Below are 23,866 nucleotides of genomic sequence, written 5' to 3' on the forward strand. Positions count from 1 at the left end.
TCCCCTTGCAAGTGTGCTCAGAATTGCAGCCTTTCATTTTGTTTGTTTCTATTTTACCATTTAATAGTTGCCTTTAATAGGAAATAATGTTACCACACACAATTTTATTGCACAGTCGAGGAAGGAAAATGTATTTTCATGAAAGCTTGGTGTTCCTCCTTTGGATCCCTTTCATAAGTGTGATTTGTAGATGCTTCTCCCAGTGGTACCATTCTAGAAAGGCACTTCCAGATTGCACATCTGTGCCTTAGCAATTTTGCACTTCAGCTCCTTGAATCCATATTAGTGCCTTCCCTTCCACAGATGTACAGAACAAGTGGAGTCAAACGGGAGGCCAAAAGCCAGCCGACTACTAATACTACATAAGGGAGATATTCATTTTTCCATTTCTTTAGATCACAGAAGTGCTTGGCTCAGCAGGATTCAATAGTCCCAATATAGATCCATGAATAACAGCACAATCCTATACAGTACTTGTCTTCTCAGAAGTAAGTTCACTTAAGTTCAATAGGGCTTGTGGGTATATGCTTGCACCCTAAGAGTCATCTAAATGTTAAAGCATGGCCAATAAAAGGATTTTAAGCTGATTAAGCACCAGTATTTTAACCAGTTCATCAATTCACTTTAAACAGACATATTTCATATTTCCTTTTTTCATTCCATATTAAGTACATTCCCACCAACAGTGCCTAAAGCTATAAGCGTCTACAATTAAGACTGACTTCCACTGATGAACCAACTAGCTTTTAATTAACAAGCTACATCAATCAGACTTCAGTTAATCAGATCAATCAGTTTCCAACTGATGAATCAAGGTTCCATTGATCAATCTACCAATTTAATCAATTAAGGCCACAAGCCTTAAGGCCACTGAACTGAGCAGGACTTACTTTTGAGTAGACGTGTAAAAGGCTGCACTGACAGGCTCCTGACCATTTCCTTGCCTCCATCATTTATTTATGCTTTTCTAGAATGTCTCACCTTCCATGACACAATAATAATTACTGGAATTTATAATGGAAATGAAAAGCACATAAAACACCTCCTGAAAGCTATACAACCATAATAGTTCTATTTTGCAGATGGGGAACTGAGGCCAAGAGATCCTAGACAGAACCTTTTGCTAAGGTGATAAATATACATACATCCATACATACCAGACTTTTAGAAGGCATCTGAAGCCAGCCCTGTTTAGGGAAGCTTTTAATGTTTGATGTATTATAGTATTTTAATATTTTTTTGGAAGCCGCCCAGAGTGGCTGGGGAAGCCCAGCCAGATGGGCGGGGTATAAATAATAAAATATTAATTATTATTAGTAGTAGTATTAGTATTATATAATATTTTTATTAAAGATTTCTTAGTTTACAAAAATACGTGCATTGTCTTTTTTTTCTTCAAGTTGCGCTGAAGTGATATTTGAAGTGGGGCCTGTATAGCTTACTTTCGGCTAGCATATCGCAAGACCTCTCACAACAAAATCTGAAAGGTAAATCATTTACAGACCGAGGGCCTTTCTTGAGAGCTCACCAGCATTGGGAGAGAGCTCCGTTGAGAGAGAAATGAGCACCTCAAGGCTAAACTTGGCCTTTTTTGTGACTCCCCCCCCCACCCTTACCTAATAGATCAGGAGTCTGTGGAATGCAATGACCAGAGATTTCCAAGTACGTAACTGTATGCATCCTGAAACATGTACCTATCTTCAAACATTTTCCCTCCTCCTGCAGATTCTCCTTCTCTCTCCTCCCCAATATTGGAGTGTCTTGTGTTTGGTCATCAGTGACTAAGCACCCAGTCGGCAGGTATCCTTCGCAGTTTCAGATTGCAATGCTTCCCGTTATCTGGAACAAACCCTTCTTTCCTCCTCTTGCTGCTGAGGCCATGATGAGCGTTGGCTCAAAGTTACCCAGTGACGATTTGAACCCTCGCCTCCCAAATCCTAGTCCACGCTCTCTTTTTCCCTAGTCTAGCTCCCCAATCTCTATGCTATACCAGCTCTCCAACATGTTGCAGATGCATAAATTGTCACCCGACCCCCCCAGTCCACTTTGGTAATGCTATTGCAGCTCCTAATATCAGAGGCTCATTCACCTGGGCCTCCCCCCGCCCTTCCCCGCTACAAAATGACTTCGTAGGCCATTGCCTGCCATAACAGTCTCCATGCAAAAGGATAAAGGGGCAGAAATTGGGACATCAGAAACTGGCTATTCTTCTTCAACAAAGGGAGACTCCAGTTAAAACTGCTGGACTAGATTATCAACAGGTTTGACTGTGCTCATCTAGGGCTTAACTGGAACAAAGGCTTTTTAGCCCTGCTACGTTTTTTTCTGTCCTTGTAAGGCTTCTTTTTGTCCCATAGCAAAGGTGTTAAATTAGCATAACAAAAGATAAATTATCAGTCGCAAACTCTTTTGTGGGTTAAGCATCTGTAACTTGCATACATCTTAGCTTTCAGCAAAATTGTCTACTTCTTGCATTTCATAGATCCCATGTTTACAACACCCTCCCTCCTTTTTATTATATGCATATATATAGATGAAAGCTTAATTAAGCCAGCCAGTTTTATGCTGCCGCAAGACTGAGTTTCTCTATTTCTTTTAAAACTGCTTTTTCTTTTATTTCCCTTGTCTTTCTTCTTTTGCAGATTAATCTTGACGGTATCCTTAAGCAAGCCCTGTTGAAAATCTTGTCCTCCTCCCCCCCTCAATTGTCTCCTTCTGCTTTAATTGAATGGCGTCCCCTCAAGGAGCTCCATAAACCCAGCTCCTTTTATCTCTAACTAGACAGCACAGTGGGACAGGATTGTCAAGCCCTTGGCTGGTCACAACCCTGGGTTGATGCACCCACATGTTCTGCGCACTTCTTAGAAGAGTGATTACACATGTGACTCTCCTCAGACCCAAAGTGTGAACTGCTGTATTACATTCATTGCACACTGTCATATTAGAGACTGACAATCTCAGCCTGGCCTACCTTACAGAATTGTTTTGAGGGTAAAACGGGGGTTTCCCTGCACTTGGTTTTAATGTATCTATGTGTTGTTTGTTTGTTTGTTGTTTGGGTTGCCTTGGGCAATGTAAAGCAACTAACAAATTTATTTAAATAATAATAATACCTTGGAACTCCTTGGGGGAAAAGTAGCATCCAAATGTATTATTAGAGGTAGTAGCAAGAAGTAGTGGTAATAATAATAATAATAATAATAATAATAATAATAATAATAATATTGTTTTTTATTACACTAATTTATTTTGCCCTGCTGTCATCTCTGATTAATTGGAATTGGCAATTTTCTGAAGTGCAGAATTCTCTAAAACCTGGACTACTGTGTGTCAGTAGTGGTTTAGTCCTGCTGGCCGCATGACCCAGAAAAGCTGTCTGTGGACAAACGCCGGCTCCCTCAGCCTGAAAGCGAGATGAGCGCCGCAACCCCATAGTTGCCTTTGACCGGACTTAATTGTCCAGGGATCCTTTACCTTTTAATACAGTGGTTTTCAAAGGACGTGCTACACTGTTGTGGCAGGAGAGGGTGGCAAGAGTGGTGGGCTGAAACAAGGACAATCAAGGAAACATTTAAACACTTTAGTGTAGTGTGATTTAAAAAAAACAACACAACTTGCAGAATATGGATAGACATCTTTTCAAAACGAAGCAAGAGCAGCAAATGATACTGAGGGCAATCCTAGTTGTATTTAATATCAATATAATGTATTTCTTATTGATAAGACCATTCGGTGTCGTGCCAACAAATTTTTATTCTGAAAGTGTGGCCGGGAGAAAAAAGTATGAGAGCCACTGCGCTAATAAGCATCCTTCCTTATTAATCCTATCCCAAGGCTGAATGTTCTGGTTAATGCATGAGGCTGCAGAAACAGGGGAAACACAAAGGTCACAATAGTGCTGCCCCTACTGAGCCTCTACGCGAGCCGACACTTGGCCTTCCAGCAACCATTCAAAAATATGAGTTATTCCACACTGAAAGCAAACATCTCACCATTTAACCCTAGTTTAGGAACTTTCCATTAAACGCATGTGATTTTTGCCCCATCCGGGTCGGGCTCCTGTTACCGGGGGTTACATACGGTGGCGAGAGAGACCCGAGGGGCAACCCACTCCGGCTAAAGCCCTTTGTGGATCGCCACGGGCCGGTTCCCGTTCCATATCCGAGGGGGGCTTGCGTCGCCAAGAGCGCGCACTGCCCCCATGGCGACGCTCACTGCTTGTTTGCTGCCTGCGCTCAATTCCAGAATTGAGCGCTGCTATTTTCGAAAAAGAAGAGCTCGGATTTGGCCTTTCATCGCCCCGGCCTCTTCAGGCCAGCTGTTCCCCTTTCCGCGCAGGGGCCATTGCGCTCCGGAGTCGGGAAAGAGAATCGGTGGAAGGAGTGGAGCAGTTAGCAGCAGCGCTTGGGGAAAACAACAGAAGCGGTGGGGGGGGGGAGGTAGAAAGCGGCTGGGGGGGGGGAAAGTGGGTGGGTGCTTTGGGGCAGCGCCCCGAGAAACGTGCCCCCCGCTCGACGGCTGGCTTCGCTCTCCTCCCGCCGTGCACCTCGCAGGCCTGCCGAGCAGGGGCGGGGCGCGCTGCCCGGGCCCGTGGGCGTTCCCGCCCGGCAGAGCCGGCCCCTCGTCGGGGCGGAGGCGGTGAAATAGAGGCGGGAGGGCGGGCCCAGGGACGGGGCTGGCCCGGCGGCGCGACCTCAGCCAGGTAGAGCGAGCTTGGGAGCCTCATGCGCGCTGCTGTCGGGCGGGCGTGAGCGAGGCGAGGCTCCATTCCGTGCGTCCTGCCGCTTTCGCGCCGAGGCGCGCCTTCCGCATGGCTACGCGGGTGCTGAGCATGAGCGCCCGCCTGGGGCCCGAGGAGCCCGTCTTCGCGCAGCTCAAGCCCGTGCTGGGCGGCCGGGAAGCCGCGCAGTTCCCGGGGCAGGGTCCCGAGGAGATCAAGCAGCAGCAAGCGGGCGCAGCAGCCAGGATCCCCAGCGAGGAGATGGCGCAGGTAAGCGCAGGGCGCGCCTCTCGCGTTCCGTTGTGAATCAGGAGTGGAGCCTCGGGCATCTTTTCCCACCGGCATCCAAATCTAGATGGTTTTGCCTCGGAACACGGGCAGAGGGCACCTCGTGGCGACGCGTTGCTCGGATCGTGGGCTTTCTCGAGCCCCGGCTCGGAGCGCGCTGGGGGCGCCTCGGCGCTGGCTCGCTTTGGGTGTGTTTGGGGCAGGGAGCCAACTCGGGCTCTCCGAGGTGCGGCTGCCGCTCGCCTGGCCTCGCCTTTGCCCCGTCCTAGGTGGACACGGCTCCTTTTTATGGCTTTCTTAAGGGCTCTTTGCGTTTAAGGGCGAAACCTCGGGCAGCGCGTAGTTCCCCAGAACTCCGCTTGTTAACGACCCGCGATTATTGAACGCGGTTTTCCTCGGTGTGGACGGCGGGGCTTTTCACGCCGCTGCAGTCGAAGGCGCGGCGTAAGACACGCATCTCGCTCTTACGTGTGTATAGGGGAGGAAGTTGCGAGGCTCGTTGCGAGGAGCCACTTATTCCGGAGCCTTTTCTGCAGCGTCGGTGACGGGCCGCTGCTTCTCTGGGCGGTGCCGGGGAAAGTCAGGCGGCAACTTCGCCAAGCCTAGACGGCGGCGGCGGCGGCGGCTTTGGCAGTTCTTTAGGAACTCGCGGACTTCACAGTTTCCCCATGCCATTCCTCCCTGGAGCAGATGTGTTGACCCATCTCCACCAAACAGAGCCAGCTGCCCTTCGAGGAGGACGCCCCGTCCCTTTTCCAGGCCAGGGCACCCGCTTCCTTCCCTTGGGATCCGGGTTGCCGCCCCGCCTAGCGAGCCCGTCGGTGCCAGGCTCCACGTTTCGCCCTGAGAGGGAGTGGGAGTTGCGCAGCACCCACGCACCCACCCACCCCCTGGCAGCAGAGAGCCCTGGGGCTGAGCCAGTGCCCAGGCAGCAAGTGGGTGAAGGGGTGGGCGGAGGGGGGGGGGAGAGAGAAACTGGCCCGGGCAGTTGTGTTGAAAGCTACAGCTGCCACCTTAGCGCACTTGCTCAGCAGCCGAATTAGAGTCGCTGCCTGTCCCTCTCGCCCACGCACGGTCATTTTAGATGGGGCGAGAGGGAGAAAGGGCAGCGGGGGCGAGGGGGGGGGGGAGAGAAAAGAGAGAAGGAAGAGAGAAGTTCTGGGACTTTTTCCTCGTCCCAGAAAACCGGCTGGAAACGGATCCACATGCAAACAGCTGGACGAGCTAAAACGGGAAAGCACAAACCGCTGGCATTTTTATTTTTTTTTTGTAGGAACGCAACCGGTTTTAATTTGCAACTATTTCTAGCCCTGGGTTGTTCTTATTTGAGCGTTTTCTCCTACGTTTTTATCCTTTTGCAAGCTTTCTTTAAAAAAGAAAAAAGCCCAAATGTCAGTGGATATAATGAGTGGAAAAAGCCTCAAGTGGGTCTAAACAAAGCAATGTTTCTTCTCCCTCCCTCCCTCTCTCTCTCTCCCTTTCTTTCCCTCCCCCCAATCTCCAGCCCAAGTGTGTGCTGGAATATTGGTTTTAATTGATTTGCACAAGGATCTTATTTATTAGAATGTCGCAATCCCCGAAAGGTGGGTGGGAGGAGCGATGGAGGAAAGTACCTCGCAGTGAAGGCAGCCTGGTTTCAGCGATACTCCCTCCCCCCCCCCCCCAAGAATAGTGTTTCTGTCATCAAAGCAAGCTCGGTTGGGGTTGTAAACAAGAGCTGGAAAAAGTCGCCTGGCATGTTGGTGCAGATCTCGATCGCAGACAAGGGGGCTGCTGTTTCTCCTTTCTGGTGAGGGCTTTTTGGTGGTGACTGTGGCTTCAGAGAGGCTCTGAAAATAAACTTGTTTGCCCAATGTTCCTCTGGTCAGCAGACCCTCACTTTGGAGGTATGGAAGTGTTCTGGCATGAATGGACTCCTTACAGAGCAAGGGAGAATGCAGCAATTGCTCACTGGAGGGTACATGATAAATGTTTTACTGGTGACTCTGCTTGTAATGTATCGGGCTGCGTCCACCCACGGATCCCCTCACACCACTAAACTAGGCAAAAGATTCCCTTTCTCTTTCCCTTGCACGCTCCCTCCCTGCTGGTAATTAAAGATCTCCTCAAGGACAGAGATGTTTGCCGATGGATATGGTTTTATAGGTTGACTCAGGTTGGGAAACCTTTGCTCTCCAGTCAGGCTGGGTGGCAAATGCATATGCAGGAAGGGGCTCTGTAACAAACGTGTGTCTTTAGGGACCTGTAAATGGCATTCGTTCTGCATGTGAATCTTGCGATCAGGTAGCTAGCTCAGGTTTTAAGGTCCCTTCCCCTGTGTGTCCTGTTTTGAAGCCAGGCAGCGTTCATTGAAAAATAGGGACTTGGATTTAGGTTAAGTGCCTGCTTTTCACTGAGGTGGTATAACACAGTCCCTGGGCTGTAGTATTTCAGACTGCAGGTGGGGCCTCATTTGCTCCCCCAATACAAACCCTTCCCTTGAACATAGAAGCCTTGCAAACTGGAGAATTTGGGTGCCAGCAAATTGGGGGAAGTGTTCTGATCTTGTGAGCTGCGCCCCTGCAATATGAAGTGGTACAGCCACCCACCCACAACTTTCCTAGATTGTGGCTGTTACACGGAAATAGCTTTGTTCATTCTGGGATCAGATGCAAGTCTTTATATTTGTTCTTCTGGGATTGGTTTTCCAAACCTTGAGGTTGGAGGCTCCTAATTAACTTGTTCCAGCGCATTTGCACACACTGCCGTTCTCATCCTGCAGGTGTGGCAGGGAATCAAAATGGAAAGTGAAGCTGCTCCTAACCAGCCACCTCATAAGGGCCCAGGGAAAAAAGTTTTACACGGATGCAGTCAGGTCTATGTTTTTCACATCTGCTGCAGTCTCTTGATTCCCTCAATAAAAATTGCACCTTTGAATTTCTTCAAACTCTGAGTATCTTAAGAGGCTAATTTTTAATTATCCAAACTCAGTACAGGATTTGCGTGTAGGAAAGCACGTATCAAAACTGCGCCACCCAACTTTTAATTGCAGTCCTGATAACAAGAGATAGCTGATAAAATCTAAACGCTTTTTAGTGGAATTGCCTTATTGTAGTCAGGAAGTCCTGAAGAGTGAGAACAGCATTTTATTAAATGTTGTAATTTGAAATTCTGGTGTCAAAGCTTTTACCTGTTGGCATTTCCCCCCCCCCCCACCTAAAGGAACTCTCCTATAAAATCCAACCTGCTATTTCTACTCTTCTTCTCTTTAAGTAGTTACTGTGAAAAATACAACTGACACAATCCAGCCAAAGTTCCAATCCCCACTAATTTCAAAGAGAGAGAGTTGGGCTCATCCTTAAATTGCTTCTGTTTTTTTCAATAGGACATAAGAACTTGATTTTGTCTGGATTGTGTGCTGGGATTCTGAATGGCAACATTTCACTTTTTAATGGATAAATGCTTTTTGTTGGTTTGTTTTGGGGAATGGCCCTGTTAGGTTTTCAGTACCAGGACTTGTACAGAATTGTAAAGTTGGAAGGGACCCTGAGGAACATTCTAGTTCGACTGCCTTCAGTGCAGGAATATGCAACTGTCCCATACGGGGATCAGTCCTGGAACCTCGGCCTTGTCAGAACCGCGCTCTAACCAGCTGAGCTATCCAGACTTAAAACCTGTAATATACGAAAGGAGAATAGATGAAAGTGCCATTGGTCCGGTTATCTCTTTTTAGGAGCATTCCCTTGTACAGTATAGTATAGCTAATTTTTTTATCTTCTTGTTATTCTTCAGGCCCGATGCGAAATGGAGAAATATCTGACACCTCAGCTCCCTCCTGCCCCGGTTCTCCCTGAGCATAAAAAGTACCGCCGAGAGAGTGCCTCCGTGGTTGACCAGTTCTTCACCAACAGTGAAGGGGTGCCTTACAGCGTCAACATGAACATCTACCTTCCTGATATCACACAGCTGAGAACGGGCTTGTACAAATCGCAGAGGCCACCGGTCACCCACATCAAGACGGAGCCCGTGACAGCCTTCAGCCACCAGAGCGAAACTGTTGCTCCCGTCCCCAACCCCACCCAGGCGCTCCCCGAGTTCACAAGCATCTTCAGCCCCCACCAGACACCCGACGTGAACAACCTCTTCATCAAGCAGGAGCTTTCCACTCCAGATATCCACGTCTCTGTGCCCCAACAAGGTCAGCTGTATCAGCTCCTGAGCTCTCCCGATTTAGATATGCCCAACCCGACTACGCAAGCGGCGGTGATGGACTCCTTCAGTAATGTCTCCATGTCCTCTGCCATGGCGGGCCTTAACACCCTGTCCTCCGCTATGCCGCAGACGACCATGAAGCAGTTTCACGCGATGCCCCCTTGCACATACACCATGCCAAACCAGTTTCTCCAGCAACAAGCCACTTACTTTCCGCCTTCGCCCCCAAGCTCGGAGCCTGGCAGCCCAGACAGGCAAGCGGAAATGCTGCAGAATTTGACCCCTCCTCCGTCTTACGCTGCTACGATTGCCTCCAAGATGGCAATCCACAATCCCAGTGTGCCTGCAAACATCCCCATGAATTCGCCAGCCATCCCAGCGCCCAGGTACAACAGGAGGAGTAACCCAGACTTGGAGAAGAGGCGTATTCATTACTGTGATTATCCTGGTAAGCTGGGAAGGGTGTGTGTGTGGAAAAACCACCAGAAGGCTCTCCCTTGACTTCACCGTGCGTTAAATATGAACCATTGTCAGCATGGATCAGAGCAAAAATTAAAAACCGAGCACCTTTCTAGAAACACTTGCCATTGTTCCTTTTGCCCTGTATGGAAACGATAGATGAACAAACATGGTAGACTACCCAAAAAAGACCAAACCTTTTACAAAAGAGTGGGCCATGGTGGGGAAATAGGTTTACTTGACTTGGACTTTATGCAAGTGGGGAACTGCATGTTTGCCGCCTTCCATGGTGGTGGGGAGGAGGGCAAGGTTTCGGCTAGAACTTCTCCCTGACATTTTTTCTATATGAGGGAGTTATTAGATATGGGGGAGACATTCACCCCAGCACCAGCACCTGAAGTGGTAACAACCCAGGAACAGTTCCGCCATGTTGGAAGTTCTACCAGCAACTGGGCCTTGGATGTAAACCTTGGGTCAGATTCTTGACTAATTTGAACTTGAAACAGTGCAGTCTTAACCATGACTTCTCAGAAGTAAGTCCTATTCAGTGGGGCTTAACTTCCAAGCACGCCGGCTTAGAACTTCAGTTCTAGCGCTGATATGGTAGCCCTCTAGACATTGTTGCACCAAAACTCCCACAATCCCTTATAATTTTGGCCAGGCTGCCTGGGGCTGATGGAGGGCTGAAGTCAGCAGCAGCTGGGCATACAGCTCACTGGTAGTTGGTGACTGCTGTCTGCTGCTGACTCCTTCCTTTTGCTTTCAGCAGTAAGTCCTGTGCGTACACGCATGTCTCCTTAAGGAACGTTTTCATTGGGATCATGTCCCGTTCCACTCCTAGTAGCTGGCATGACATGCCGTGGTGTGGTGGCACATGAGATGTGGCACTTAACATTGGCTCTGCTTTCTTCACATTGTAGTGGTTTGAGGGAGAGCTAGGCTGTACCTGAGAGTTTTAGATACCTTCTGGGACTAGGGCGGGCCCTTAAATTGCTTTGGTTTTTCTCGCTTGCTGTAGAGAATCCACACACCTGCAGAATTGTCTTCTGACATGGTAACAACACTTGTGCTGAACTGGTGTGCAAGACACTATAGATCAGTGTCTCCCAAACTTGGGCCTTCAGCTTTTTTTTGGACTACAACTCCTATCAACCCTAGCTAGCAGGACCAGTGGTCAGGGTTGATAGGAATTGTAGTCCAAAAACAGCTGGAGACCCAACTTTGGGAAACACTGCTCTAGAGCTTGATCCTCTTGTACAGCCGGCCACGTAGCACACACTTGTGTAATTCCTTGCTAGTATAGTTCCTAATATAATAATACGCTATATGTTACTGCTAAGAGTCTTATTTACACACTGAAAGGTATAGTTTATCAACTCGCCGCATATAAGTGAAAGATTAGATGTTGAAAATGGCAGTGAGATTTTGGCAAAATAACAATGCTGTCTGATTAATGGACATGTTTAGGAATATATAGATATTGGAGTTGACATTCTGGGTGTGTCTGATTGCGCTATTTGTGGGTTTACTGCTATAAACCAGCGTTGGGATCTGCCCTTTTGCTGTTAGCATATTCCACTAACAGCATATTTGCTATGTGACATATGGCAGGTTTGAGTAACTTTCTTAATATATAGTTAGATCATGTTGGTGATGGCGCTGAATGTTAAATGTTTCTAGATGAGCCTTACGTCTCTTCTGTTTTCTGTCTTAGGTTGCACTAAAGTCTATACGAAGTCTTCCCACTTAAAAGCGCACCTGCGAACTCATACTGGTATGTGTTTACTGTGTTTTAAATGTCCTCTAAATATAAATTGCCCTTCTTTCTTTCTCTGCTTTGCTGAAAGGTTTCATTTGGTTTGCTTCAAGCTGAGAGAGTTATAAATCAGCCAAACAGAGTAGTTAATAAAATGAAAACGGACACTTGTTGAACTTCTTAAAATAAGAGGTTTAATTTGGGCAGTGAATAAATACCCTCTTTGAAGCTCTATCATTCCATCCTGCCCACCCTTTAAACATTTTCCGACAGAATTATGATGCAATTTGGTTGGAGGGTTCTGCCCTACATTGTATGTGCGTTTCAGTTTCGTGGACATAAAATGTTGTTTTTCGATCTCGGCTTAACTATATTAAGGCTGCAGTCCTGTAACACTTACCTGGAATTAAAAACCGGATTGTGTTATAAAACACTGAAATCTTCATACTATTTCAGTTTGTAAAAACAAAACAAAAACCCAAACTACAGTTGTTTTCTTCCAATTGGTCCCCAAATGACTGTTGTAACCTACCTGAAAGTAATGGGACACTCATCCTCTTAAGACAACTAGTTCTATTTAAATAAGAAGTGTTCTGTGTTTTTTTGAAAAAGAGAGAATACATTGTGTGTTTATTAAATTGAACAAGTTGGTTCTGATGTATATTATTCAAGGCACAGTTAGCTCACTTTTGTGCTTAGCACAGAAGCTTTCATCCTGTTGCTTACTAGATTATTATTATTATTATTATTATTATTATTATTATTATTATTATTTTGCTATCTTGAGTTTTCGGAGTTCTTCCAAGCTGTAGAGTTTCTTGAGCAGATGACTGTTTAGCTTTCTTGGGTCCTGCTGGTTGAACTCATAACAATAACAAAATTCCTTATGCAAATATTTTTAAGTGGTGCATCTGCTGTAGGTTTGTAGCTGGGTCGGTTGTGGAGCCACAGGCCTTGGAATTCAAAAGGTAGCGGGTTCAACCCTAGAGAAGTCCTGTTAGGGCTGGGGGAAATTCCAATCTGAAACCCTGAGGAGCAGCTGTCATTCAGTGCAGACAGTAATGAAAGAGATGCGCTAACAGTTTGGCATGATATAAAACAGTGTGAGAGTTCTGATGTTTTCCTGTGTAAAAGTAGATGCACAGCACTTAAAATGAAATGTTTTTTAAAGCAGCCTGGGTGTAGAATAAATGCTATAGCGTTTCCTGAGCATGCATTTGGAATATGCGGAGTAAACTAAAATTCTACATATAGATGCATCAAAGTACTTTGAGTTTTCAAAAGAACATTGCTGTTCGGGTTTTTTTGTGTGTGGCTAGCTCATGTGCATTGAGATTGTGGTTCAAATGGCCTCTTCATACTTCTAAAATTCAAAAGTGTTTTTTTTTTAAAAAAACAACCTAAAAAAACTGAAGAGAGACCTGAGGCTCATTTTGCCTGCAGAACAAGGGCATGGATTCAGCGTTTGCTCATTGTCAAAAGACTGAATTGCCTCCGGGCAAAAGTGTTACTATGGAAATGTGGTTTTGATAAACGAAGCTGTTATCTGTTAAAAGAACAGTTGGAAAACAAAACGAAAAACAAAAATGGAAAAGCAATTGTAAGGCAAGAATTCCCAAGCTGCCGGAGAGTATACCCACCCGAAGAGAGTGCCTGCTGTATCTCAGAACCACCGACCTGTTATTGCCTCCTTGCAAGCCACCCTTTGCTTGGAGTGGTCCATTTCTGCTGCACTGAGTATCTATGACCGACTCAGTCGCTCCCAATAGCAAGGCAGAACAGAATTGCCCTCCCGTGGGAGAAACACTCCTTGTATATCTCTGCATGAGTTTGGTTCCTTCCACTTGCAGGGCACACCCAAATGAGTGACTTCTGCAGAAATGTGGGAGCAGCTTCTTCTTGAGTAGGTACCTCCCACCCTTGGAAGCTGCCTCTTCCTAATCCAGACCACCTAGCTCCAGTGAGGACCAGCAGCTTCTGGGGGTTTCAGATGGGGGTCAGGGTGTGGGGGGAAATCCCTCACAGCCCCACCAGGAGATTTCCAGGGACTGAACCGGGCACATTCATGTGCAAAGCATATCTTCTGCCACTGAGCCTACAGACCTCCGCTGTAAAATGAAGTTTGGGAGGTACTGTTCTAAGGTTTGTGCCCATTGGAGAAGATGACAAATAGAAAGTTTACTTCTACAACAGAAAGTAGAAACCCCCGCCGTTTGTGTTTCTCTGTTTAAACCAGTTGCACGTTGTGTATGCCACGAATTCATAAACTCTTAGGCAGAATAGCCACCAGGGCTTTGCTAATCCAAGATTTAGCATCAGTTCTCGAAGGCTAAATTTAGCAGCCAGTAGCTTTCAAGTTATTTTAGCTTGAAAATTGTGTAAGCCACCCACCCTGAAACGTGTTGTTTGAAGGGCAGGATATAAATCTGTAAATAAATAAATGTGACATATGTCACTGCCGCAGCAGTACTTATGAAAAATAATTTATATCCCACTGTTCCTGCTGGAAGCAGTCGTGGAGCTGCGTGCATTAAAAGCAGCAAAACCTCAATGAACAACAATAACAAAACTCAAGCAGCCAAAATTTCTAGGACTGCTTTAACTGCCCTCCTAAAAAAAAAAGAAAAAAGAAAAAATAGACAGACAGTAAAAGACTTAAAGCTAGGAATGTTAAAATATGTTGCTGTTTTTTTAAGTCTCTATTTGTGCATTCAATAATGCATTCTTAAGGCAGCCCTGTTCAGGGAAGTTTTTAATATGTAACGCTGTACTGTTTTTAACACTGATTGGGAGCCGCCCAGAGTGGCTGGGGAAACTCAGCCAGATGGGCGGGGTATAAATAATAAATAATAATAATAATAATAATAATTATTATTATTATTATTAATTATTTATTATTATAAAATATCCTGCTGCACAGATGGAAGGAGACTTGATATTTAAAGTGTTCCATAGCTCACAACTACTTGGTAATTTAAAATCAGCACAGAAACAAGTGTGTTGTGCTCTAAAGATTAACACATTTATTATGGTTGGCATAAGTTTTTGTAGATTAGAGTCCTGTTCATCACAGGTCAATGACTCTAATAGAAAGAAGTCCACTCTGAATAAAATCTGGTCGTCTTAAGTACATTACATACTTATCCAAGTCAGTGTTGTACTTTGACATGGAGATAATATGTACTAACATTCTGGAGTTTATATATATATATGGTGTGCTGTTCAATGATCTGCAACACCCCTTTCGTGGTAAGGTAGACACACTCAACTTGAAATGTATTGTTTTTTTGAAGGCTTTTAATGGAAGCACATAAAACGTGACCGGTCTATTTCCACAAGGCTGCCGATGTTTATGTCTGGTCGATGTAACGTGCTGAGTATCCTGAAAGGAGTTTTCCCAGAAGATTATGGGAGCCCTTTGACAAAAAAACAAAAACCCCAAAGCAAAACCCATATTAAATTATGAAGCTTAATTTAGCTGTTTTCCTTAAATTCTTTGTACTCATTTGGCTTAGGAACACCCCTCCCCCCCCAAAAAAAGCTATTTATAAAAACACCGTAGCATGAAAGCTTTAATAAATGTAGGTCATGAAATGCATGTTATTAAAGTTTTGTGTGATACTCTTTCCAATCCCCTTAGGGGTTTAACAGACCTGTTTATCTGGCTGAACTTGTTCTGTAGTATCTATGGAGGACCACTGCTTGTTTTTTCTCTCTCTCTTCCTAACAATCCATTTTAAACTGACTCTCATCCACCCCTCTCTGTGATCTGTCACGTTAAAATACAAAAAGCCTGCAGCAGCAATCTTGCTTTTTTAGAAGTCAAAACAGAGCGTATGCTTTCTTCCTTTGTATTTGGAAACCCCGTGCCTTTTCATAGTATTTATTTAGCAACCTGTCTCCACCTGAACGGCTTTCAGGAGGTTTAATGGCATTCTTTTCAGAGCAAACTTAAAGGCAGCAGTGGCTGGTGAGAGAGGTGCTCAGCTCAGAGAGGAGCAAACTTGTAGGATTTATAAAATGCAAGAAATAAAACAAATGGGCAAGGGACCAAAAAAATAAAGAAATACACAGCTTATGTGGGAGTGGTAGGAACAGGGTCTGAGACGCAATTGTTGGGCAAATAAGGGTCTAGCGCTGCTAACCTTTCCATTTCTGTCGCCGTGCCTTTTAAACAGGCTTCATTTGTAGAGATTCGTGGGTGGGTTTTATCTCCATGCCCCCACACACGCAGGTGTTAAAGGCGCTAGAACAGGCCAGCCCTTTTATCCTGGTCAGTTGGCAACGCTCATAAAGATTTCAGCAGCGATGTGACTCCTTTTTTAAAAAAATGGTTTGCTGTAATTTATTTTCTCAGTCCTGAAGTAGTTAACTTGCTCAAAGGTTTGTGGGATCGACAGTTATGGAGAAGGTTTTAAAGTGAGGCAGGGTGCCGATAGTGTTGGTTTTGAATCAGCGATACCTGGGTCCGTGTCTCTTCTGAACGATGTCCTTCACTGGGCTACCTTGGCCCAGTCCCCATTTCTTGGGCTTAAGGCTGTTGCCCTGTGTATACTGTTTCCCTCCCTCCCCATAAACACAACAGGACTTATTTCAAAGTAGCCAAAGTAACTGAAAAGGGTAACTGCATGTGGGATGCCCTAAGAAGACCTGGTGAAAGCAAACCCTGCTCTTCTCGTGCTGTAGAAATCTGGGGGTTTAAAATCTCCAAAACTCAAAACCTCAACCTGCCTTGATTCCTGAAAGTGAGCGAGAGGCCAGAGGAATTTGGAGAACACAGTCGTACCTTGGAAGTCAAACGGAAGTCGACTTCCAAAACGTTCAGAAACCAAAGCACAGCTTCTGATTGGCTGCAGGAAGCTCCTGCAGCCAATCGGAAGCCGCAGAAGCCCCGTCGGGCATTTGACTTCCAAAAATACTTCACAAACAGGAACAGTCACTTCTGGGTTTGCGGCGTTCAGGAGCCAAAATGTTTGAGAACTAAGCTGTTCAAAAACCAAGGTATGACTGTATGGGATCCAGAGCCTCATTCAACCACTGGCTTGCTGGACACAACTGAGCCCGGTCTCTCTAATGCTAATGCCGAGATACTGCTGGGGATATCTAAATCTAAATCTGGTCCTCGCTTTCTAGAGCAGGAATGGGCAACTGTGGCCTTTTCCAATTGGAGTTGGAATAAAACGATCTTACGTGAGGCCATAGGTTCTCATCCCAGCTTCAGAGGGAAATTGGTGCTAAAGTACTTTCTCCAAAGCCACAGGACAAGGTTTTCTTTCTCCATTGGCTGTGGGCAATAACTTTAGTTTCATAACTGACGTTACGCAACCCTCACGCTCGTGGACAGAAATCCTTATTATAGGCTGCTGTGCCGTAAACCCTCAACTGGTGCTATTGGCAGGGTGACCGACCTGAACCTGCTTGCCAGAAGTCAATAAAAGGATTCAAATTGTGTTTTGGTTTTCAAAAATAAATAGTTAACTTTTCTGCCGTAGCGTTTGCGCATGAGAGATTTCATACAAATGCAACTGCAGCTTTCTAAATAAGTCAAGGCGACCCCCCCCCCCCATAGCTCTCCAGCGTTTTTGCAAGCACTCTGGTTAATTTCTGTAAAGAAGGTGTTATCGGTCAAGTTGCCTGGAAGTTTGTTTGTCTCTCTCCCCCTCTTGCTTGCTCTCCCAGGCCTGAACTTTGTCACCCACAAAGCTGAGCGGAGTCCCCAACCACGTATTGTGGCCTGCCACCAAATATCCCTTCCCTGTTCTTGGAGGTTTCAAATAGCAATAACAAAACAAGAAATTTAGCAAACCTCTCTAGCGAGGATGCAAGGCTTTTTCTTTTTTCTTTTGCTGGTGTAGCAGGAATCGTGCAGCCCTAAGTCATCCTGCAACCCCCCTGTCCTCCCCAACCTCCCCTACCTGAGGGTGAGCTGTAGTGCACTCAGTGGGACTTACTTCTGAGTAGACATGCATAGGATTGCACTGTGAACTCCTGTTTAACGGGGTGAGCAAGCCGCCATTTGCGTTCCTTAGCTGTCCCCTATCTGGTATGGAAGATGTTTTTGAGCAGCCTCTGGGTCTTTCTGTGTTGGGAGTTTCTGGGCAGACATGTTCGTTGATCACATGCTTGCCTTGCCATTAATAGTTCTGCACTTAATGCTAGAAACTATTTCATCTATCTATAGATATAGCTTGTATATGCTGCCGGGAAATGGAAGCCCCCTCAATGCTTCCAAGAGAAGTGGCACTTCTGTAACAAGATGCGTACAATCCCCGTTACCAAAGTTTTTAAGGCTTGGCCATCTAAAACTTCTGCCTCTGCCTCAACTCTGGTTTTTTATTTCTCTAGCCAGGCACTCTTAAAAACCTTAAAAGGAAACTGTTGTCTGAGAACCGGTGTAGACGGGAGAGACTATTCAGACAGCCTCTAGAATCCAACCTGTTTTTTAAGTTTATTTTTATCACACCGTTCCTCCAACCGGCTCAAGGCAGAGGGCCTGCCTTTCCTCCATTTTATCCTCGTAGGAAGAAGGATGAAATAAATGAGAACAAGTGACTGGCCAGTCCAAGACTTAAGGCTGGTGGGCAACTAGAATGCTGATACGCCCCAATCCAAGTGAGAATCACTTCATATGTGTTTCGGAAGCTTATACCGTTGCAAGTAGCTCTGTCGAACTAGGGTAAATATCACAGAGCTCTGTCTGTGTCATGGAGGAAGGCTTTGAATTCAGATATGACGGGTCTCTAGCCTGCTGCCTGTTGCCCTATTTTGTGGCCAGTCCCAACAGCCTCCTTCCTCCTGAGATTGTTTCTCTGTCCTGCAAGAAATGAGGCAGTCGAATGGCACCTGCTTCTCTCATTGCTGGCTATTTTAACCGTATTTTACGATTTTTAGTGGTGCTCGTGTGGCACATCAGGGGAGGTTGTTGCCGATTCTGGGCTCTCTTTACAGGGATGGGATGCAAGGGAAATAAACAAATTCAAGATTCCTGCTGTTACCAGGAAGTGAGTTGAGAACAGGGGCAAAAGGTGTTGAATCTGTCAATCTTTTGTAAAAACCATCTTTAGTGTGAATGTGCTGAAGAGCCTAATTTCATGAACTGGGACAAGGAACCTTAAAACAAAGTATGAATTGCCTCTGGCTGTAGCCATGCTTTTCACTTGTTGGCAGAAATGCAATTTCTGTATAGGAGAGAGCCATGCCTTCATTTTAGGTCCTAGTAATAACATACGTGGGACGCGGGTGGCGCTGTGGGTTAAACCACAGAGCCTAGGACTTGCCGGTCAGAAGGTCGGGGGTTTGAATCCCCGTGACAGGGTGAGCTCCTGTTGCTCGGTCCCTGCTCCTGCCAACCTAGCAGTTCGAAAGCACGGCAAAGTGCAAGTAGATAAATAGGTACTGCTCCAGTGGGAAGGTAAACGACGTTTCCGTGCGCTGCTCTGGTTCGCCAGAAGCTGCTTAGTCATGCTGGCCACATGACCCGGAAGCTGTACGCTGGCTCCCTTGGCCAGTAAAGCGAGATGAGCGCCGCAACCCCAGAGTCGGCCACGACTGGACCTAATGGTCAGGGGTCCCTTTACCTAATAACATACATGTGGACTTCTTGATCGAACAGCTCCTTCCTTGAGGAACGAATATGCATTCCTGAACTGAGTAAGGCTACCTCTGATAACTAATGAATAGTATGCAGTACTAACAGGTCGAACACAAGATGTGTAATACAAAGTTATATCCCTTCACTGTGGATAAGTGTTTGCAGTGCAGTCTTGCTGTTAAAGATCTCTGCTAACTCACTGGTTCTTACCTGGAAGCCGGACCCCTCCCCTCTCAATTGGCAATTGGTTTGTGTACTTTGGGTGCGGGTAAGGACCTCTCTAGCCTTTTGTCTGTTGCCTCATAAAAAACAGGGTGAAAATGGAGTATAAGTTGAAATAACATCAGGGGAGCACAGGGTGCAACAGGCATGAACGCAAAGTAATTGGGCAACAATGGCAAATGCTTTGGCATCCATATTTACAAGCTCTATAAACCCATTCCTTCCTTGGGAGAAAAATAGCAGAGCAGACATGAGATAGACAGCGTACTTTGTCTTTTTTTAAGTGTTTCCTGTTGGTTGCAGGTTTTTGCTGTCCAAGATCAGGAACAACTAAGCCAAATTTGCCCTCCCCAAAACTTTTGTATGATTCCTAGTGGTTGATCAAATTTTTAATCAAAGCATGGTAAATAAAAAATCCCAGCTGCTGGCATGGGTTGGTACAGCAGAGGTCAGCCTCTGGACCCCTAGAAGATAAAGTGGCTCTCAAGAATTCAGATGCTGACGAACCCTACGTCTGCTTCAGCTCTTCATTTTATGTCCAGTTATTGCCTTAGAAACCAGTGTGGTTTGGGGTTTGGGGAGGGGGTAGGAGGCTTAGCGAACTGCTCATGTGTCTCATTTTTATTTGCCATCATGGATTTAACAGTGCCAGCACCAACGAGGCTTTTTTTTAGTTCTGACCAGCAACAAAATTTTGTTTTTAATTAAATGCCTAATGTCTGCTGAAAGCATGTCACTTGTTCTCTCAGAGGGATTAAGCTTCAGTTCCAGGATATTTGATGCCTGATAAGGAAGGCTGTTGCTAGCTGTAAACACGGTTAATTCTGAAAGCGCCTCACGAAAACAAATGGGGACTGAGTCAGAGGAATTGCCATTATTTGCTCAGACGCTCCTTAATTGCGACAAATTCTGAAGCTTTCTCTTGGGATCCTGTTGTTATCAGCTCTGCATTCTGAAGCAGATGTTGTTGGACTCCAAATTCTCCCAGGCCAGTGGTTGTGGATGATGGGAGTTGTAGTCCAATAACCTGTAAAGCCAGCCTCCTCATTTGTTCTAAAGCAAATGTTGTAGGCTGCTTGCTTGCTGATGTGCATCTCCGGTTGAGGAAAGATTTGAAATATTTAGGGCCATCAAATTATAAGTAGCAAAGAGCCTGAAATACTTTTATTAGGATCGGCCAAAATGTCAGCCGTTAGCAAGCTTCCAAGTTCTGCAGAATTCTTCATCAGGCTAGATTGCAAAGAAAATACACACAGGTCTCTTGTGAGAAAGCCGTCTTTTTATTAGTTAAAGTTGATGGAATAGCATTATTTGGTAGGTGGCAGTTATCTAACGCCCTGCCCCAAAGTTATCGTATTTTTCGTTCTATAAGACGCACCAGACCATAAGACACACCTAATTTTTGGAAGAGGAAAACAAGGGAAAAAATATTCTGAATCCCAGAAGCCAGAACAGCAAGAGGGATCGCTGTGCAGTGAAAGCAGCAATCCCTCTTGCTGTTCTGGCTTCTGGGATAGCTGAGCAGCCTGCATTCGCTCCATAAGACGCACGCACATTTCCCCTTACTTTTTAGGAGGGGAAAAGTGAGTCTTATACAGCAAAAAATACGGTAAGTCTCATCTACATATGATAGTAGATTCTTCCAGTTTTAAAAGTACAGTGGTGCCCCGCAAGACGAATGCCTCGCAAGACGAAAAACCCGCTAGACGAAAGGGTTTTCCGTTTTTCGATGCGCTTCGCAAGACGAATTTCCCTATGGGCTTGCTTCGCAAGACGAAAACGTCTTGCGAGTCTTGCAATTTTTTTCTCTCCCCCCCCTTTTCTAAGCCGCTAATAGCGCTAAGCCGCTAATAGGGTTGCTTCGCAAGATGAAAAAAACGCTAGACGAAGAGACTCGCGGAACGGATTATTTTCGTCTTGCGAGGCACCACCGTACTCTGTCCTAGACGGCTAAATACATTTAACATGATCTCTGATTGAAAGCACGTCTTGTGCTCAAACGGCTCTTGATTTTTATTGCTTCGAACCGAGTGAGTGGTCTCTGAATCTTAACTATATAAACACTGCCATTGAAAAGGGGATGGTGTTCAGCCTAAAAGTGCCATCTTTGAAGCGTGAAGTGTGAAAATGGCAGAGCACAGCTGAGCAGCTGTGGAACCCAAACCAAAGACGAGCAAACCTTCTCCCTGTATACAGAACATATAAATACACATGCCAGATGGTGTGGATTTATTACAGATCCTCTTTTTAAAATTTGACAAGTCTCTTTTGTGTGTTTGTATGCCTGGTGGGAAGAGACTTGCCTCTACTATACTGTTAGGCTGGGAAGAATTTCTGCCAGTTGGGATTCTCCAATAATCCCAGGCTTTCTCCAGGCAACTTTCGATACAAAAGGGACTTCAGAGTGAGACAGGCTTCTCGTTGGCTGCTGAGGACAACATGCCTGCATGCGTTCTTGAGATAACAGAAATAACCTGTGGGTGGGAATAGGGAACTGGTAAAACATCTCACCCGCTTGGTCCTCATTCAGTTCCTCTTCTGTAAAATGGAGATAATAATCGACTCCAAAAGGATGGACATGCAAAACCCAAATATCTGATTGAATGATGGCGAAGCAGGTATTTTATTCATGGGGATGGTTTGTCAAGCAGTTGTGCCAACGTTTGGGTTGGCCAGTGCTTTTTAACAGCAGTTTCATCTGCAGACGGTAACAGAGCATCGCGCGCCTCCTGCTTTCTGCCAATTGAGCTGCATTGAATGGCACAGGATCAGGCCTTGCTGACATTTTCTGGTCATTTGGCCACTGTAGGATTGAGAATGAAAGAACGTCAGAGTTCCAGTTGTACTGGGCCACCTGCACAGTAAGACCAAAGTGGTGTTTGCTAAAAGGCCTAACTGGGTTCTGGATGCTTATATCATTGGATAGAGACAGTGTCGTTTAATTTAAGTGTTAAGGCTTTATTTTGTGTGTGAAAATGCTCTATGGTGTGCTCATTTTGAGACAGTTTAAATTTTGTCTGCCTGCTTATTGGGGCCTATAAAAACTAAGGGTCATCGTTGGTTAAAACAGATGGGGTTTTTTTTAGTTAAAAAAAAAAGCTTTGGTTGCTAAAACTATACCTTGCTTTGGTTATATGGTGCAGCAACCTGGGATCACTCTGATGAAGATGACGTTGATACAATCCAAAATAACGTTCCCATGTGCACTACTTGTGAGTCCCAGAATGTGTACCTGATACATTTCTTAGAACCAAAATAGCTCCCCCTCTCAAAAACATGTGTTCATATTTTCATGCTTCTGTATGGGAAGGGGGGGGGGGGAAACCTCCCAATATCGGAGCAACATTGAGGAAAACATTGATTGAAGACAATGCCCTCTATATCCTGTTTGCACCTGGAGATTGGTTTTTCTATACATTTTCAGAGTTTTCTAGAAGGTGAGATGCTCTGTGAACCGCCCTGATTCTCAAAAGTTGGTAGTTGCAAGCTTTATATGCACCAGCAGCAAGAAAGTTATGGCTTGCTTTTTGACCCAAAACAATGTTAATTGTCAAGTGCCCCCCCCCATTAAATGATTTGGGTTACTGTTAAGAATTTTAAAAGGTTTGTGTGTGTTGTGAGTGAACTGTAAATTGGGTGAAACGGGTGCTTCTGTTCCCATTCAGGGCTAACTTATTTCCCATAGGCTTCTGTTGTCTTAGTTGTCCAAGAACTGCAGTAAATGTTTCTGTTTGCCTCTATGGGTGTGGACAACCTTGATAAGAAGTGTGTGCAAGACTCCTTTCCCTTGCCTTGTATGCATTGTACTGACAACCTAAGTGTTCGTCAGGTTACTGTAAAAGATTTATCACACTTGTCTCTTGACCTTCCTGTTAAGAATTCAGTTTGGCTTTTGTGGGGCTATCCCACTTTACAGTTGCAATAACCCTATGAGGCGGATTGTGCCAAGAGATAATGGCATGCCCAAGGCCGCTTAGTGCATTTTGTGGCTGAGAGGGAATTTGAATGAACGCTCTTCCCGCTATACCACACTGCCTTTCTTTAAGTGGCAGAGTTCCTCTTGTGACACTTTTCGGTTTATGGCTTTCCATGGCTTCAGGAATACACTTCAGCCAGGAGAAATTTCATTGGGAATGTCTTCCTCATGAGGATTACTACCGTAGCACAATAATAGGGAGAGTGGGATGGAAACAAGATCTGTAAACTTGTGAGAAAATGCGTCTTCCTGCATCCATTTTGTTACCTTAGAGCAGGCACCCCCAAACTCAGCCCTCCAGATGTTTTGGGACTACAGTACCCATCATCCCTGACCACTAGTCCTGTTAGCTAGGGATCATGGGAGTTGTAGTCCCAGAACATCTGGAGGACCAAGTTTGGGGATTTAGAGTAGCATCTTGTAGATAAACAGGAAGGCATTTGCTACCTTTATGGTAGTTCAGGGGTGGGATGGGGAGTCCGTGGCCCTCCAGATGTTAATGGACTCCAGCTCCCATCAGCTTTGGCTAGCATGATGGGAGTCTAACAACATCTGGGGGAAGTTACAGGTCCCCCCCATCCCTGCAGTAGTTGATAATACATTGCACACACAGAGACACAGGTAGGAGCCATAGCAATTTTTTTCCAGTAAGACTTAGATCTT

At 45.5% G+C, this 23,866-nt stretch overlaps 1 protein-coding gene across 4 annotated transcripts in view; it reads left to right on the plus strand.

The window, feature by feature from the left end:
- Nucleotides 1-4,733: 4,733 nt before the first annotated feature.
- The window catches only part of KLF5 (KLF transcription factor 5), a 207,110-nt gene continuing 187,977 nt past the window's right edge, over nucleotides 4,734-23,866 (plus strand). The window contains exons 1-3 of one of the 4 annotated variants that reach the window (XM_081198523.1): nucleotides 4,734-4,990; nucleotides 8,780-9,647; nucleotides 11,373-11,456. In XM_081198523.1, the coding sequence (XP_081054649.1) occupies nucleotides 4,811-4,990; nucleotides 8,780-9,647; nucleotides 11,373-11,456 (1,132 nt within the window). In that variant the 5' untranslated portion in view covers nucleotides 4,734-4,810. Of the gene's footprint in view, nucleotides 4,991-6,673; nucleotides 6,798-6,871; nucleotides 6,895-8,779; nucleotides 9,648-11,372; nucleotides 11,457-23,866 lie in introns of those variants that run through there. The other 3 variants (XM_081198522.1, XM_081198524.1, XM_081198525.1) reach the window with 3 other exon arrangements.

The sequence above is a fragment of the Podarcis bocagei genome (genome assembly GCF_964188305.1).
Source record: "Podarcis bocagei genome assembly, chromosome: 6".
Lineage (NCBI taxonomy): Eukaryota > Metazoa > Chordata > Lepidosauria > Squamata > Lacertidae > Podarcis > Podarcis bocagei.